Source organism: Pipra filicauda, unplaced genomic scaffold (assembly GCF_003945595.2).
Source record: "Pipra filicauda isolate LSUMZ 115617 unplaced genomic scaffold, ASM394559v2 scaffold705_size141694_pilon, whole genome shotgun sequence".
Lineage (NCBI taxonomy): Eukaryota > Metazoa > Chordata > Aves > Passeriformes > Pipridae > Pipra > Pipra filicauda.
In genome coordinates this window covers 76,453-93,951 of record NW_024104871.1, presented here as the reverse complement: position 1 = coordinate 93,951, position 17,499 = coordinate 76,453, and the positions used below count along the sequence as shown (strand labels likewise).

Here is a 17,499-nt window from a genome sequence, read left to right as displayed (position 1 = left end):
GATGGCTTTTTTCATCACGTCTTGCAGCAGCTGGTTTTATCCCTGTCATCCTTGGGGAGGCTCCTTGTATCCCTTACCCAGACAAAGTCTCTGCATTTACTCCTGCATTACACCTCTCAGGTGACTTTTTATGCCCCTGCCCTAACCTGATGTCTAGGTCCTGTATTACCGTCCTCCCAGCAGCACTTCAGGAGCTCTCTGATGAAGACAATCAACAGTGGCACTCGTGAACAGTGCCTCTGCTCCTGCCTCCTGCTCATATGGGGGCATTTTAGGACGTAAACAGCTGTGCTCTGTGACCAAGCTGGTCCTACATGAGTCCCCTTTGCCCTCATCGTCAGTCCCTGAAGGTCCAGTGCGCCAGGAAGACCCCTTCTCCCCCTCCCTATCAGCCTTCACGTTTCCAGGCACCAGGCCGACTCCTTTGCTCCTCACAGGCCTGCCAGGCTGTGATGGCCTCACAGCAGCACAGGGCAGCACAGCAGCACACAGAGCCCCATCTTAATACCAAACAGACTCTTCTCCCCTGAAAGGGCCACTCATGTTCTGTTAACGTGTTTCAAGTCTAGATTAAGATTGTTATATTGACATGACAAACCAAGGATTAGGATGTGCCCTGGCCTGCAGAGTGATCAGGTCCAGGTGATCAGGCATCATAAGCTGAGCTGTGCTGTACAATTCGGTGCTAAAGGGCTTACAAAATCTTGCTATGCTGGTGCTGCTGATAGAAATCTTGTGCTACTCAAATCATGGTATTCTGGGCTATAGTGATCATACCATGATGTTAAAAAAAATGAAGCTTTAATTGCAACTATGACTCAGTGCCATCATCATTCTGCCAAGGATATCCTGATGAACCCGTCTGTCACCGCAGTGTCAGGTGATAGCCCTGACCAAAAGGGGACAGGGGGAGGTGCAGAACAACTGTCCATAAGTGTCCCTTGGCTCAGGGGATATGCAGGGCAGCAGGGATCCGTGCTGGTCCCCTTTCCTCCTTTCCCCTTCCAGGTGACACTGGCCAAGGCCCCAGCACCTGCTGCCACGAGCTGTACACAGCTCCCCTGATGCTCAAGGTCTGACAAGCTTAATAAAACAGCTCCCACCAGAGATTTGGTCTGATCCCCCTGATCTGAGGGGAAACTGTGTCTATGGGGGAGGAAGGTATGCTTTCTGCACCTCATTTTTGTACCTCATCAAAACCACTTCAAGATTTGGAGAAAAATCAAAGGATAAGCGACCAAGAAGGCTCCTGATAGCCTTAAACAAAACAGATGTTGGATCCTGATTGCTCCCTTTGGGCTAGAATAGTCCCATTCCCAGTCAGAAAACTGCCTGAAGCCAGACACAGTCCCATGGAGAGCTCAGCCCTGCACTTGGCCACTGGAGCTGTTCTACAGCTCACGCCGCCTGACAGGGTGGCAACAGAGCCCCTCTGCTCCCTGTAGCTCAAAGCTAGTGGGCTCTGGGCACAGAGGGGTGAGGCCGGGAATGGGCGGGGGAATCCAGAGCAAGGGGCTACGGGGATCGTGTCGCTACTCTGAAGGGGACCTTCCTTGGGCAGTCAATGGTATTTATTTCGGAGCGGGCTGTAGGGGTGCGTGGGGAGAGCTCTCGACTCTGCAGTTCCTCACGTGTCTGACAGGGCGTCTTGGGAGGCACTGGAGTTCCCCCAGCTGCTCCAGATCCAAAGCACTGAGATTTCCTTCTTTCCTTCCCTTCTTCCCTCCCCAGGGTCTCCTGTGGTGTTCTTTTGGCATTGGGCGTAGCAGGAGCCACCCGCAGGGCTCTGCATGGGGCAGGCTGGGTTGTGGCAGTCTAAAAATGTGTAATTATAAGGAAATTGTAGATTTTGCATATAAGTTGTTGTATTGTATTGTACCGTCTGTATGTTCTGTCCTTTCATTGGTTGATATTTGACGCAGTACCCTATACGGTTATGTTCAGCCCCCATCTCCTATGATTGGTTGTAATTTGCATGCTCCGCCCAAACCCCATCTTCTGTTCCAGCGCCTTCCTTACCCGTGTTATTTAAGGCTGGAGCCATTTTGCGCAGTGCTTTTTGTGCCCTTTTGTTCCTCCCTTTAAGCAGTTCAGTTGCCCCGCTACCTTTATAATAAAATCGCCTTACCAGCTGCACCCAGAAAAGTTGTGGAGGTCTTTATTCAAGCGCTGACCTCCGCACTGGGTGGTACCTGCTACTCCTCAGGTGATTGGACAGAGCCATTAGTTGGTGTGAGTTTGGCATTCCCCACCCAAACTGCTACAGGAGTGCCAAGCTATTTTGAGGAATGGGGAGTTGTTACAAAGACTTGACCGGAGCCCTGCTTAGAGGGGCTGGGAGAGGTCCAGCAGCATGGAGTGAGCCTGGCCAGTGCAGAGGGGCCCCGAGCAGGAGATGAAATCTCTTGCAGAGAGGCGCCACTTGCCACAACAGCAAACGGGGAAATCTTCCTCTCCCTTCAGGTCAGAGGTAGAAGTGGATGTGATCAGTGGTGTTCAATCCCCCTGCAATGTGGAGGTGGAGATCCAAACAACCTATAAACAGACTGGCTCGAGCAAGGAAAGGCTGGGATGCTGCAACAATTATTGTGGCATGGTACTAAGGCAGGCCTGGTAAATCCAGATCAGGTGCTCTGGCACCTCTGTTAGGAGGTAAAGTCATCCCAAGGGCTGGAGGCTTCTGCCCAGATGATGTCAGGAGGGGCTGCACTCACTGGTGTCTCTGAGGGTGTGAATCTCTCTGTGATTCTCCTGGTTCTTGTGCCATTTCCCAAACAACATGGGCAGGAGGAGGGCTTTGCTGTCGCTTATGGGAGAAACCTGCCTCTGGCTTTAGAGTGTTTTGAGAAAGTCCAGGTCAGACCTGCTTCATTTTCTAATGAGGGAAGTTGTCTTCCTCCATAGGCTGAAAAGGCCAGGAGCAAGTTACCGTGTGCGTACATTCACATACTTTCCTTTTGCTGTGCATAGGGGCTTTGGTCCCGTGGAAATGCATGGGGCAGAGGACAGGGGACCTTGGGATCAGGTGGCAATCTTGGCTACTGGAATGGTTCAGGATTCTTGTCTGCAAGCTGCAGTTGAGTGCATCGTATCACTACTGAACCAGAGATGCTCACCTGCCGCTCCCATCAAGTGGACTTGCTTTTGGGGGTCTTGTATTCCTTTCTTATTGTCTTTCACGAATCCAGGGAGGAATGCGTGCGATTTTCTGGTTCTTCCCCTCACCTAATCCCCTAGCTGCTTTTTTGAAGGCCTCTTGCAGAACCTGATACTGAAGCAGTGCTTTCAGGGTTACCCAGGGACTCTGAGAAACTGGAGGGGGAGAGATCACAGATTCAGTGCTGCTTGTGGTCAGGGACTAACGGAATGGCAAGCAGCTGGCTCACTGGAGAGAGATATCCCATTTCTAGCTAAATGAAGCTAAATCTCTTATCCACAGACTTCTGATTCAAGTCCAGGCAGTTCTCTCTAGACTGGCCAATGAGGCTGATGATGCCTGAGACCAAATCTTCCTTCCTGGGGCATTTCAAAAGAGCCAGCCATACTGAAATCAGGAGCTTTTCTACATGTGCTTGATGAGCTCAGCTGCCTCAACATCTGTAAGTTTTCTTTTTTCAGACCCCATTGACGATGTGCATGGTGACCTCCCGGGATCCCATGGCAAAATGAACCTTCTTTGCACCTGCGAGTGTAGCATCTTCACCTTGCACTCCCTTCCTGGAGCAGCAGGTGCTGGCACGGCAGCCATTCATCTCCAAGGAGTCCCCAGGGTTGTGAGGGGGGATGAAGCTAGGTGGACAGCAGATCGCAGTCAGAGGCCATGGAACAGGCTGGACATGAGCTTGGGGAGACAAAGTGAAGTTCATCCCGTATTAAAAGCCTCTATGGCCCATGAGGAGACAGCAAATCTCCCTCTGGAGAGCCTAGGTCAGGAATATACCCGCATCCATCATCGTAATGTCTCTCCATCTTGTTTGCAGACAAACCTCCTGTTAAAACCGCCAGAGCTTCCAAGCTGACTGCAGGCAGCAGTTGTAGAGCCCACGGCACCAGCTCATAGGTCAGCAAGGAGTGCCTTTCAGGTGCTGCCTCTCTCCCTTGTAGATCTCTTTGTGCTGCCCCAGTCTTTCTGATCTGCCTCATCCTTGACTTCTCCACCCTGCTCCCTGCCGTTGCTTGAGAAGGAGTTATCTGCAATGCCTTTGGGCACCGGGAGCCCAGAGACTGAAGCTTTCCAGCAAGAGCCCCAGGCCTGTACAGCAGCTGTAAATTTCCCTTGTAAGAGCACTATCATCTTTCATCCCAGTGTTTATTTAGCCTCATTGTCTACGTTGTACAATGGGGCTGCTTCAGAGAGCCCCTGTGGTCCTTCCACCTCTCTCTGCCTGGCCTGGCTGTCCTCAGGGCATCTTGCCAAGCTCTCGTGTGGTGCTGCTGACCCCTGGGCTCGTGTCATATGTCTTTTCTGGAAGATGATTTTTTTCAGCAAACGCCCTGTGGAGGACAGCAAAGCTGCAGAGATGAGCCCACATGTCAGGAGAGAGCCTGGCTGTCCCAAGAGCTGGTGCTGATGGGGGCCAAAACTGCCCCTGGTCTCACCCCATCCCAGTCAGCAGTGGGATATCAGGATTGAACTGTGAAGTTTGTTAACTCCTCTGCAGCATCCCTGTGGGGTGGGGAAGACAGGGCAGGGGAGCGGCTGGATGGTGAGAGAAGGGCTTCCAGGTGTTCTGGAGGAGATGTAGCAAAGCCATGGGGGCCATGTGCTGCTGCAGCCCAGCCTTCCTGGGTGCACTTCAGGAAAAGTGTTCTAAGAAAGACCTTCACTCAAAGCAATGGCCTTGGGTTTTCTGACTGCTTTTCCCAGAGGAAGCAGCATGTCAGCAAAGGAATCAAAGCTCAGGGGATTTCCAGTGAGAAGGACACTGGGAGGAGTTGGGTATGTATTCTTCCATCCCATAAAATGAGAAAAAATGGGCCGGAGTGAGAGGTGAGGGATTTCCAAAGTCTGCTCATCTCTGATGTCTCCCCTCCCTGGCCTGGAGGGATCCAGTGCCTCCGGTGCAGAGCCGAAAGCTGTGCTGCAGATCCTGAAGGTGATTGTCCTGCTTCTGGTCAGGACAGTGTTAATTCTGGCAGTATCCAGGAGGGGGCACAGCCAGGACATAGAGGTTATTCCTCATTTTGTCAAGGATGGGGGAAGGGGTCTCTTCCAGGTTGTGTGCGTGGTGGCAAAGTTGGGCACCAACTGGTGAGCAATCATGCGTGAGTCATTTGCCTCCCTTGTACACTCGGTTATTAGTATTGTTTCTGTTACTGTTGTGTTGCTGTACTGTTTTCTTATTTCATTGCCGTTTCCAGTAAATTGTTCTTGTCTCAGCCTGCGATCTTTACCTTTTGTGCCTCCAATTCTCCCGTCCAGCCTGCCTCAGGATGGAGGGGGAGTGGGAAGGGAAGGAGGAGTGGGAAGTGAGCGAGTGGCGCACGATTTGCATGGTTTCAGTGAGAACACTAAATTATGGAACGCCCGTCTTAAACACATCATCGTGGCTAGGCTTCGCGAACGAAGATTTAACAAGGCTCTATCCACATTTGTTACAAGCACGCTGGTGGCTTAGGAGGCCAATGCGAGATAGACATATCCGATTGCAAAAGGCACAGCAGAAAGACTCCCTAGGTGGTATATTCTGCAAGACATGATTCTTTCTCCCTTGTCTTTTCTCCTCGAGAGGGATTCTGCGTGCGTTCTCAAAGGAAACAGCAGCGTTATAGATGGTGTGTCTCCAGGCCTCCCGATTTGAGGCCAGAGTAGACCAGTTATGTTGATTGATATGGCCGAGGCTGAGATGTTTGTGGCTATAATTGTCTACAACGTGGAATAAATAATTCTGAGTACAGTATTTTAGTATTTATTATTTTAATAATATTTATTATAACATTACTATCTATTGCTGAATATATATAACATGTAATAATGTATTATAAAATATTACTTCTATGTATATTTCTATATTATATTTCTATATATATTTCTATATTTCTATATATACTTCTCTCTCTCTATATTCTATATTTCTATATATATTTCTATATTTCTATATATACTTCTCTCTCTATATATATTCTAAATTTCCATATATATTTCTATATTTCTAATAATATTTCTATATTATTATAACTATCATCTACTTAGCTAAATCATTCACTTAGGTCTGAGAAGGCGTGTCGAAAACAAGGATGCCTTCGCTAATAAACGCAGTGCTAGTCTTCCGTTCTGCTTGAGCCAGGGCCATAATCCAACGCCATCATTGCCAGAGTGCCCTGAATGCTTGTCTGACGTGAATCTCTGGGGCATGGAAACCCTCCTCTTCTTCTCTGAAGGGCGGTAGTCTGTGTACTGCACAAACTGGCTGTGGCAATCATAGCCCCGCCCTGTTGATCTTCTCTGCTCTCTCTGCCTCTGTGGGGTTTGCTCCCGAGCAGCCCGGAGCATGAGAGCCTGCTTGGAGCTGGCTTTGGAGGGCCCTGGAACTGCAGTATTCACTAAGACTTGGTCACAACGTGGAGGACTTGTTCTCTCCCTCTTTCTCTTCCGCAGTGAGCGGTCATAGTCTGTGTACTGCACAAACCGGCTGCGAAGGTTGTAAGTTCCCCGCACAGATCTGCTTGGCTCCCTCTGCCTCAGCAAGGTTTGCTCCTGAGCAGCCCTGGGAGCGGGAGCCCACCGGCAGATCCTCTTGGAAGGCCTGGCAGCTGTGCTATCCCTAGGACCACGGTCACGACTTGGAGGACCAGTTCTTCTCTCTGAAGAGTCATCATAGTCTGCGGTGTCCACAGACCAGCTGCGGAGATCCCTGCCCCACAGAGGGGATCTGCTCCGGGACCGCTCCCTGCCAGTGTACTTCATGCAAAGGTTGTAAGTTCCCTGCACAGATCTGCTTGGCTCCCTCTGCCTCAGCAAGGTTTGCTCCTGAGCAGCCCTGGGAGCGGGAGCCCACCGGCAGATCCTCTTGGAAGGCCTGGCAGCTGTGCTATCCCTAGGACCACGGTCACGACTTGGAGGACCAGTTCTTCTCTCTGAAGAGTCATCATAGTCTGCGGTGTCCACAGACCAGCTGCGGAGATCCCTGCCCCACAGAGGGGATCTGCTCCGGGACCGCTCCCTGCCAGTGTACTTCATGCCCTGCAAAGAGAGCTGTGGAGAGTTCCTGCCCTTTTCTCCTGAAAGGATCAGAGCAGTGGGGAACCCCTACAAGTTCTGGGACAGGACAGTTTGGGGCCTCCAAAAGGCTCTTTTGGAGGGCTACTAAAACCAAAAGGCCAGAGGCGCACCAAAGGGATGGATCCAGGTGGGATGCTTTGAGAGGGAGCAGCGTTGTGGCTGTGAAGAAAGGTGCGGTGTGTGAGGGACAAAAGAGAAATGCTGAGATCCCAGAAAGAAATCCACTATTCCTCTGATGCCCTGACCCACGACCCCAAAGTTACCTTAGTCCTACCAGTCAGACCCTGTGGTCCAACAGAGCCCGCCTGCTTGCTGCTGGCCACACACTGGCTGAGGAAGGAAGGGGCATGTGATGGTGCCAGTGAGGAAGAAGGCCTTTCTCCAATTCTCAGATCAGAGCATCTGGAGAAAAACAAAAGAGTGATCTCAGTTTAGAGCTGTTGTTGCAACCTCCTCTGGGGTTCAGTCATTTTCTCAGAGAGGTTTCTATGACAGAGAGAAGACTTAACCAAGGACACTAATGGGAAACTCAGCTAGGGTCTTCCCACCAAGTTTGCCTCTGTCCCAATAAAAACCTCATCTCTATACCTCCCACAGCCTCCATTTCATAAATTCACAGATTTGTTTGGGTTGCAAGGGACCTTTAACTTTATCTTGTTCCACCCCGCTGTGGTGGGCAGGAACACCCTCCACTATTCCAAGGTTTCTCCAAGCCCTGTCCAACCTGGCCTTGAACACTTCCAGGGATGGGGCACCCACAGATGCTGTGGTAACCTGTGCCAGTGTCTCAGCACCCTTACAGCAAAGAATTCCTTCCCAATATCTAGTGTAAACCTGCCCTCTGTTAGCTGAAAACTGATAGCCTTCATCCTGTCGCTACATTCCCTGACAAATGGTGCCTCCCCATCTTTCCTGGAGGTCCTCTTTAAGTCCTCTTATCTACAAGAGTCAACATCAGAGACCAGGCAAGTAGCAGATTACATCCGGGCCGCAGCCTGAAGCCCAGTAAAGGACAGACACGGAGTAGTTCAGATTTGACAGCACTGAATGATGCAGGTAGTAATTTCATTTGATGAGAAAAACACTCAGGAAGGTGAGAAGCACAACTGCAAATGAGGAAAAGGAAATGTATTCTGAAGATATTTGAATCCTGGTTATTACCTGGCATAGAACAGCAGGTAGGCTTGCTGCCTGAGAACTGTGTCAATGGAACACAGCTCCACAGATTCATCGTCCATCCGGTACCACAATCCATTGCTGGCCTGTAAAAAAAAGGCAAGGATCTCTCCATGGTTTCTCTCCAAAAACACAGGTAGGAAACTGCCAAACCGAGAGCATGTCAAAACAAATGCAGTCCAGCCACTAAGGAGGCCTTCTGCCCCAAAACTTTGGCTGTCAGTAACACTGACAGGAAAGTTTATCTTCCCCAGCACACATTTTTCCCCATCGGGAAGGAAGTTGCTCTTTTACCTTTGTGTAGCAGAAATAGTGTCCTCCATGACAGCTGGCACCACTGTGCACCAGGACAGCATATAAGGAGTAGAGGAGTGGTTCTCCATCTGCCTGAGACATGTATGGGCGAAGATCCAAGTACTCCGGATACTCTACAACCTATGGAGAGACCAAGAGGGCTCAGAAATGACCCTGGTCTGTGACATGAAATAGCCTACCAAGTGCAGGGGCCAGTCCAGGTGTATCGATACATCTCTGGGGCTCATGAGCACTTGGTTTTCCATAAAGCAGCATATAATCGTTTGGGTGGCAGGAAACCGTTCTCAGTCAAAGCAGCCCTATCAGAGCACAGTGCTTGCCTGTCTTCCCACAGGAACTTTCCACTCCCCAGAAGGGACCACAAAAAACCCAACGCAAGCAGCTTGTGACAAGCATACTGCTTTAGGAAATCTGCTTCTTGAAGAGAAAGCTGCACACCAATAGTGTACACACCTTGCTGATCTTCCCACCAGTGAAGCAGTCAAACCTCTTCAGACACACAGTGAGAACCTTGGGTGCACAGTGGACAGTGAACCTCTTAGTGGCGGCAACATTCTTCTCACACCTTGAAACCAAGCACAGAGCACAGCGCTGAAATGCACCCTATCTTCCACCAAGGCAGTCAGACAACCTTTCTTGTCTCGTGCATCCTTATGCTATTTTAAGGCAATTCGCTGCCATATTTAAAACAAACAAACAAACAAACCAACCAACAAACAAACAACCCCAACCCCCCCCCCCAAAAAAAAAACACAGACAAAAACCCCTGTGTCTCATCAGTGTGCAGTAAACTTCCACGAGAAGATGACTTCTGCTCAATGACTTGTAGCCCCCTCACACAGAGTCTAGTGTTAATATGTTGTTAGTAATCATCTTACTTGCTACATTTAAAGCAGTTTTCACCATCCAGGTGCTCAGGTGTTACAAAGTCCTCCAGAGCTGCAGTGAGGGATGAGGCTGCCTGGAGAATTGAGAAATCGGTGCACTGAGCTACAGGAAATGCCCTCGCCCAAACATTTTCCAGGAGCTGACAAGAAAACCCCTGTAGCTGATGCTGAGGAGACCCGCCATGAATCTGCAAGCTGTATCCAGAAGGAGCCAGAAAGAGAGTGTGGTGCTGAACATTTCCCCTGTCCCAGAGGTTCTCAGGGGCAATCAAGAGCTCCCTCTCTGTACCACCTCCCATTGAGCTACTGACGTTATGTAGGGTCATCAGTAGTGAAAACAATCCAACCCATCAGCCTGGAAGCCAGACAGGTGTTGAAGGAGGGCAAAGGGAAGAAGGATGAGGATATGTCAAGGGTGCAGAGCGCATAATGGGTGCTTGTCCAGCTTCAAGCCAGCACCTACAGAGAGACCAGTGCCATGGCCTCCGCAGGAGGACAACATCCGTTCCCCTTCCCATCCACGACCAAGACCTCTGGTGTTCACAGTCTATGCTTTCAGGACAAATGTGTTGACTCTGAAAAGCCTTGCGATGTCTTGAAGCACAACTGCAAAACCTCTTACTTTGATATCCAAAGGGACATCCAGGAAGGCCTCATAGGAATCAGAAATGGCTTTGCAGCTGAAGCAGGTGACTGGAAGGAAAAATCAAAATGCCGAGCAATGGTGAGTTGGACGATGGTACTGCTTTGTGCTCATTGTACCTGTCCTGCTAGTCCCAGGACCAGCTGTTGGGCACAGGCAGACAGAAGGGCACAGGCAGTGCCAAGGAGAGCAGTAGTTGTAGAAACATACCTCTGGATCTCAGAAAGCCTCCAAATATTTGATGGACAATGGTAGTAGATTGAGATGATATGTCCAAGCTGGAAACAAGTAGTAAGACAGAGCATTACTTCCTCCAAGCCCCGGCTGTAGGTTTTCCTTGATGAGGCCACATCAAGGAGTCCAAAGGGCTCAGAACTTTGTAAAGGTAACTTGCTTGTGCTTACTCGTTGCTTGCACCCAGACAAGCTCTCTGCATGGCATTGACAGTACAGCAAAGGAAGTCATGGGCATCTTCCTCCCTGCCAAGCTGAAAATGTTCTCCTATGACTAAGAAACAGGAAGTTAGTAGTTGTCTCCTACAGGAAGGGAAGAAAACCTGTCAAAGAACCTGAAATCACATACATCTGAAACCCCTGAGAACAGCCAAAGGCAGGATGGCACTGACTGAGGAACGCAGGACCTTGTTAACATGCGCTTCCATGATGCACATCATGCAGAAGCCTTGTTGGCGACCTGAGGAGGGAGGGAGAGAAGGTCCTCTGGTTAGCAAAATATCCCTAGTGGTGGAATACTCCTCTTCTTCCACTCCCACTCCAGTGCAATATGCCACTCCTCCCAGTGTTTCAACAGGCACGGGACGTTTCAGTGCATAGAAAATGTTCTTCAGAGGAATGCTAAACTGAGGTTTTAACTTGCAGGAATAGTGACCCAGAGCTAGAAAGATGTGCCTTCATGAAGAATAAGACAGCTGGATAGGACAGGTGGCTCCTGAGTGTACAAAGAACACAAGTTCTGGGGCTGACAAAGGGCTGCTTTTCTCCTAAATCAAATTTCAGGTTCTGGGAATCCTTGGGATTCGATTAACAGCTTTACAAGGAGATGTCCCTAAGAGTACTCACAGGCCTGGCTGTGCTCGCGGGAGAGCAGATAGTTGGCCAGCGGCGGGGTGTATGTCAGGCATTGCAGGACAGCATTAAGGTAGCATGTGTTGCCCACATTGCGGAGTCCTGCTCCAGCACTCTGTCTTTGCTGCCAGACCATGCAAATCTTCTCGGGGGGAAAGAGGATCCTCTGTGGCGGAGTCATTCCCTCGGCAATGGCTGCAGGGAAATTCCATTTGAAAAGAGATGAAATGAGGCACAAAGGCATATTTAAACAGTGAGGTCTCTACAGGAGCACTCAGGACCATCTGCTTTAACTGCCAACCCAACAACATCAGGGGAAGCTTAAACAGTGCCATTTAAATTTACTGTTTTGGAAAAATCCATTCCCCCGTTTACGTTGCTGAGAGTCCAACAAACCCACAATCTGATTTCTGGGCGGCAGGCTACCTTCCTTTCTCAGTAGAGTTCTAGACTGGATTATCAGTGAAGCCATCCCTTTTCCTGATTGTAACTTGTTGAAAACAAGTAAATACTGAGCACGGAAGGTAACCCAAAGGATGGCAGACCTCTCTACGAGCAATGGCAGCTTTCAAAGTCTTGTACCTAGTGTCAGAGGAGTGACAAAAGGTGTTTTCCTGGGTCTAATTGTAAACACGGGGGTCAGTTTGACTGCTCTCAGGAAACACCCCAGAGATCACTCTAGGTTGTGAGCACATCATTCTGGGATGTGACCACCAGCCATGTCAGTTGTCTGTGGCAGTTCACAAAGTCCAAACCTGCTGGTGAAGCTGTTACTCACAGGAGTCGTTCCCTGCTGTGGCCATTGCCTCTCTCAGGAGGAGAGTGCAATGCTTTAGATGACCAAGGATGTCTTTCTCTCCAGAAAGAGAACAGCACCAATCCCGTCACCTAATTGCAAAGAAATTACTGTAGCTCACCGAAAGTATCAAAACTCTAAATAAACGCAGAACGGCATCCACCACCAAGCCTTTCAGTGGTGCTTGTAACTGCTGCTGAGCTGCAGCTCACGCCCTTATGATCAGTCGCGGGGCACCAACTCACAGCAGGTTCAAAGGCCCTTTTGAAATGCTCCAATGTATGTTACCTTCTCTGAAGAGGCCCTGCTGCTCTCCTGACACTGCTTCAGCAACAGAGCCCTCTGGCTTTCCCACCTCCTAGGAGTGACCATCTTTCAGCCACTACTTTAACTGCTGCCTTTGCTGCTCTCCTTTTTCTGTCTCCCTCCCTCCCACAGCAATCAAGGTGGGCTGAGCCCATCCCCTCAGACTACAGTCACCTCCCCGCTTACCTATCCTAGGCTATGGAAAAAATCCAAGAACCAGCAAACTGGAATTCTAGCCTAGGTCATACCTGGCCAGCCTATAAAAGTTGTAACAGCTCAGCCTACAGCTGGGAAGGTATAAATCAGCCTATACTTTTATCCCATATACCCTGCTCTGTGATCTGTGCCAAAAGTCAAAGCATTACCTTTGAAAGAGGATGAAAGTTGAGGAGAAATGGTCAGTAAACAATAAACCATCCAAAAAAGGCAGGCACACAAGTAGCAAAGGAAGGAGCTGAGTTATCCCGAAGGCCAACTCTGTCCAACTGATTTTCGTTGGCGCGCTCCTCAGGATACCGGATGGGTGCCACTTCTCTGCCCCTTTGTGACATGGGGTCACATGGAACCACAGGGAACCACATGGAACCACATGGTTCTTGGGCACAGGAACCCACATGGCACGTCCGCCAGGTGGAAGCCACTGGACCTCCCCCCATGCTGGTGGCAAAGGGCTAGTCGTCCTCTGACAGAGCTCCCACACCTTCCCTGAGCCACACGGCCTGATGAGTAAAAGCCTGTTCAGGGCTGTAACTGAGCCAGGTCACAGCTTTTCTGACCCCCAAGACGCTGAGGGTTTCACTTCCACTTCTATCAGCACCTGGACTCTTATGGGTTCATTTCCAATTAATTTCATCTGCCCCCAGGGTACAGCCATGGGCTGACCCTGAACTGGGACTGCCAAAGGAGCCCTTCAGAGGCTGCGCTGGGAGGACCTTGGCTGGCTGCTGGCCCCCACCCAGCTGCTGTCTTGTCCTCAAGCTCTGAAAACGTTCCTGGATGGCTTTTTAGCAGCTTCACATTTACTCCTGCCGCTAGGGTTGGTTAGGTTTTGATCAGCCGCAACTTTAGCCAGACTCCCACTCTGGATGGTGATAAGGGAAAATGTTAAGTCGCTATTGAGAAACTGTTCCGCTGCTATTGATAAGGGAAAATTTTAAGCTGCACAGTCTAATAAGTGAAATTTTAAGGTTCGTGCGCTGTTGCTAAGATAGCGGCCATGTGCTGGTGAGCAGCCAGTGGGGAGTTGCCCAGAGGCAGCCAATGGGAAAGCTGTGTGATGGTGCGAAGGGGCAGCCAGTGGGAAAGTGTGCAGTGGAGCAAAGGGTAACCCGTAGGCAACCAATGGGACACCGAGTGGACGGGCAGCCCATGAGGAGCCGTTGCCAGGGGAAGATGCTGAGGGACTGAGTGAGGTGAGAAGTTCAGAGAGAGGAAGACTTTGAGCCTTCATCCCTTACGACCACCCGAGACATCCACCAGAGAGAAGTGCGCAGGCTCCAGGAGGCGTGTCCCGAGATTTACATAGAACACTGCCCACTCTCGGGTAGTTCATGAAGATGTAAAAATGTGCAATGAATCTGTATGACCTAATTGTATAAAACGGAAGCTACGATGGGCGAGGGCACGCGCGTGTTAGGCGGAGCTGTCCCCCGCACGTCCGGCGCCGAAATAAAGAAATACCAGCTTAATAGCACCTGTGGCTATTGAGTTTTACTACTGTTGCCTTTTCCTGGCATCAATGGATAGAGACAGTTTTGTCCCTGCTGCACTTGGCCTATGTTGTTTTGGGCTTGTTGGAAACCATAAAACTTTTCTAATTTTTTTAGTGTTCCTGATTAACTTTTTGATTAGTTGTTTTTAACACACATCGTAGGCGGTGCGTTCAGCCTTAAATCAACTTTAGCCAGCATGGAGTAAAAATTGTCATAAGCTCCTGTGTGAGAACACAGCCTGGGAAAAGTACTAAACCTGTAAGTTTTGTTGAAGTTAACCCTGTTATGCTTCAGTGGAGAAAGCCTGCCAGAGAAAGATGTCCTGTTGAAGGAGGAGATCTGGAACACAAGATTTATGGACTACAAGGACCTTCTGCAGAAACCAGCAGATAAAGAAGAAGACTAACAAAGGCTCAGCATTTGTGTCAGAAAATCCCTAGGGGAGGGAAAATATACAAAAAAGATATGAAGTTATTACAGTAGAAAGTGAGAAATTAATAACCAATACCACATAGAACACTAATTAATGAAAGGGAGCGAGTGATGTAATTTGGAAGCAATGAACATTAATTTCTTTGTTTGCCAAATCTGTATAAATAGGTGAAAAGCGATGTCTTGCTGTCAGTATGGAGGCAGGATTTTTGCCAGCCACATGCACACCCAGGGCTGCAAATAAAAGTAATCACTTGCTTTCTAACACTAAAAAGCCAATTTGCTAGAGGGTCCTATTTATCCCGACAGTTTCAGAGGTATTTAGCAACAGGCAGTCCTCTGGACACCTGGTGTAACCTCTGCTCAGCAGGCAGATAGTGTTTCTCATGCTCCAAGGATGCAGCTGGTTGTTATTTAACAACACTTGAACTGGCTGGTTTGGCCCCTGCCTGGAATGGGGCATCAAGTTTTACTCAGTTCTTCTCAGGACAGGTGGTTTTACTCCTGCCCAGCTCAGCACAGTTCATACGGCTCCTGCTCCACTCCGAGGTGTTTCTTCTTTTATACTTGGGGCATCCAGCTAGGGCATGACTTTGCTTGGATGGCTTTTTTCATCACGTCTTGCAGCAGCTGGTTTTATCCCTGTCATCCTTGGGGAGGCTCCTTGTATCCCTTACCCAGACAAAGTCTCTGCATTTACTCCTGCATTACACCTCTCAGGTGACTTTTTATGCCCCTGCCCTAACCTGATGTCTAGGTCCTGTATTACCGTCCTCCCAGCAGCACTTCAGGAGCTCTCTGATGAAGACAATCAACAGTGGCACTCGTGAACAGTGCCTCTGCTCCTGCCTCCTGCTCATATGGGGGCATTTTAGGACGTAAACAGCTGTGCTCTGTGACCAAGCTGGTCCTACATGAGTCCCCTTTGCCCTCATCGTCAGTCCCTGAAGGTCCAGTGCGCCAGGAAGACCCCTTCTCCCCCTCCCTATCAGCCTTCACGTTTCCAGGCACCAGGCCGACTCCTTTGCTCCTCACAGGCCTGCCAGGCTGTGATGGCCTCACAGCAGCACAGGGCAGCACAGCAGCACACAGAGCCCCATCTTAATACCAAACAGACTCTTCTCCCCTGAAAGGGCCACTCATGTTCTGTTAACGTGTTTCAAGTCTAGATTAAGATTGTTATATTGACATGACAAACCAAGGATTAGGATGTGCCCTGGCCTGCAGAGTGATCAGGTCCAGGTGATCAGGCATCATAAGCTGAGCTGTGCTGTACAATTCGGTGCTAAAGGGCTTACAAAATCTTGCTATGCTGGTGCTGCTGATAGAAATCTTGTGCTACTCAAATCATGGTATTCTGGGCTATAGTGATCATACCATGATGTTAAAAAAAATGAAGCTTTAATTGCAACTATGACTCAGTGCCATCATCATTCTGCCAAGGATATCCTGATGAACCCGTCTGTCACCGCAGTGTCAGGTGATAGCCCTGACCAAAAGGGGACAGGGGGAGGTGCAGAACAACTGTCCATAAGTGTCCCTTGGCTCAGGGGATATGCAGGGCAGCAGGGATCCGTGCTGGTCCCCTTTCCTCCTTTCCCCTTCCAGGTGACACTGGCCAAGGCCCCAGCACCTGCTGCCACGAGCTGTACACAGCTCCCCTGATGCTCAAGGTCTGACAAGCTTAATAAAACAGCTCCCACCAGAGATTTGGTCTGATCCCCCTGATCTGAGGGGAAACTGTGTCTATGGGGGAGGAAGGTATGCTTTCTGCACCTCATTTTTGTACCTCATCAAAACCACTTCAAGATTTGGAGAAAAATCAAAGGATAAGCGACCAAGAAGGCTCCTGATAGCCTTAAACAAAACAGATGTTGGATCCTGATTGCTCCCTTTGGGCTAGAATAGTCCCATTCCCAGTCAGAAAACTGCCTGAAGCCAGACACAGTCCCATGGAGAGCTCAGCCCTGCACTTGGCCACTGGAGCTGTTCTACAGCTCACGCCGCCTGACAGGGTGGCAACAGAGCCCCTCTGCTCCCTGTAGCTCAAAGCTAGTGGGCTCTGGGCACAGAGGGGTGAGGCCGGGAATGGGCGGGGGAATCCAGAGCAAGGGGCTACGGGGATCGTGTCGCTACTCTGAAGGGGACCTTCCTTGGGCAGTCAATGGTATTTATTTCGGAGCGGGCTGTAGGGGTGCGTGGGGAGAGCTCTCGACTCTGCAGTTCCTCACGTGTCTGACAGGGCGTCTTGGGAGGCACTGGAGTTCCCCCAGCTGCTCCAGATCCAAAGCACTGAGATTTCCTTCTTTCCTTCCCTTCTTCCCTCCCCAGGGTCTCCTGTGGTGTTCTTTTGGCATTGGGCGTAGCAGGAGCCACCCGCAGGGCTCTGCATGGGGCAGGCTGGGTTGTGGCAGTCTAAAAATGTGTAATTATAAGGAAATTGTAGATTTTGCATATAAGTTGTTGTATTGTATTGTACCGTCTGTATGTTCTGTCCTTTCGTTGGTTGATATTTGACGCAGTACCCTATACGGTTATGTTCAGCCCCCATCTCCTATGATTGGTTGTAATTTGCATGCTCCGCCCAAACCCCATCTTCTGTTCCAGCGCCTTCCTTACCCGTGTTATTTAAGGCTGGAGCCATTTTGCGCAGTGCTTTTTGTGCCCTTTTGTTCCTCCCTTTAAGCAGTTCAGTTGCCCCGCTACCTTTATAATAAAATCGCCTTACCAGCTGCACCCAGAAAAGTTGTGGAGGTCTTTATTCAAGCGCTGACCTCCGCACTGGGTGGTACCTGCTACTCCTCAGGTGATTGGACAGAGCCATTAGTTGGTGTGAGTTTGGCATTCCCCACCCAAACTGCTACAGGAGTGCCAAGCTATTTTGAGGAATGGGGAGTTGTTACAAAGACTTGACCGGAGCCCTGC

At 49.8% G+C, this 17,499-nt stretch overlaps 1 protein-coding gene across 2 annotated transcripts; it reads right to left on the bottom strand.

Annotated features, from left to right (window-relative positions):
• Positions 1-6,110: 6,110 nt before the first annotated feature.
• Positions 6,111-12,933, bottom strand: LOC114000449 (ubiquitin carboxyl-terminal hydrolase 42-like). 2 transcript variants are annotated; one of them, XM_027744758.2, is made up of 14 exons: positions 12,796-12,933; positions 12,107-12,216; positions 11,323-11,523; positions 10,826-10,936; positions 10,648-10,750; positions 10,454-10,521; positions 10,223-10,293; positions 9,592-9,674; positions 9,167-9,278; positions 8,693-8,833; positions 8,384-8,484; positions 7,486-7,624; positions 6,936-7,183; positions 6,111-6,662 (listed from the first exon to the last, which is right to left on the bottom strand). In XM_027744758.2, exons 2-14 carry the CDS (start codon positions 12,129-12,131, stop codon positions 6,203-6,205), a joined length of 1,863 nt encoding a protein of 620 aa, XP_027600559.1. In that variant the 5' UTR covers positions 12,132-12,216; positions 12,796-12,933; the 3' UTR covers positions 6,111-6,202. The 2 variants fall into 2 exon arrangements, with proteins under 2 accessions (XP_027600559.1, XP_027600558.1); XM_027744757.2 differs by having other exon boundaries at positions 6,111-7,183; positions 12,796-12,931.
• Between the last annotated feature and the right edge of the window lie 4,566 nt (positions 12,934-17,499).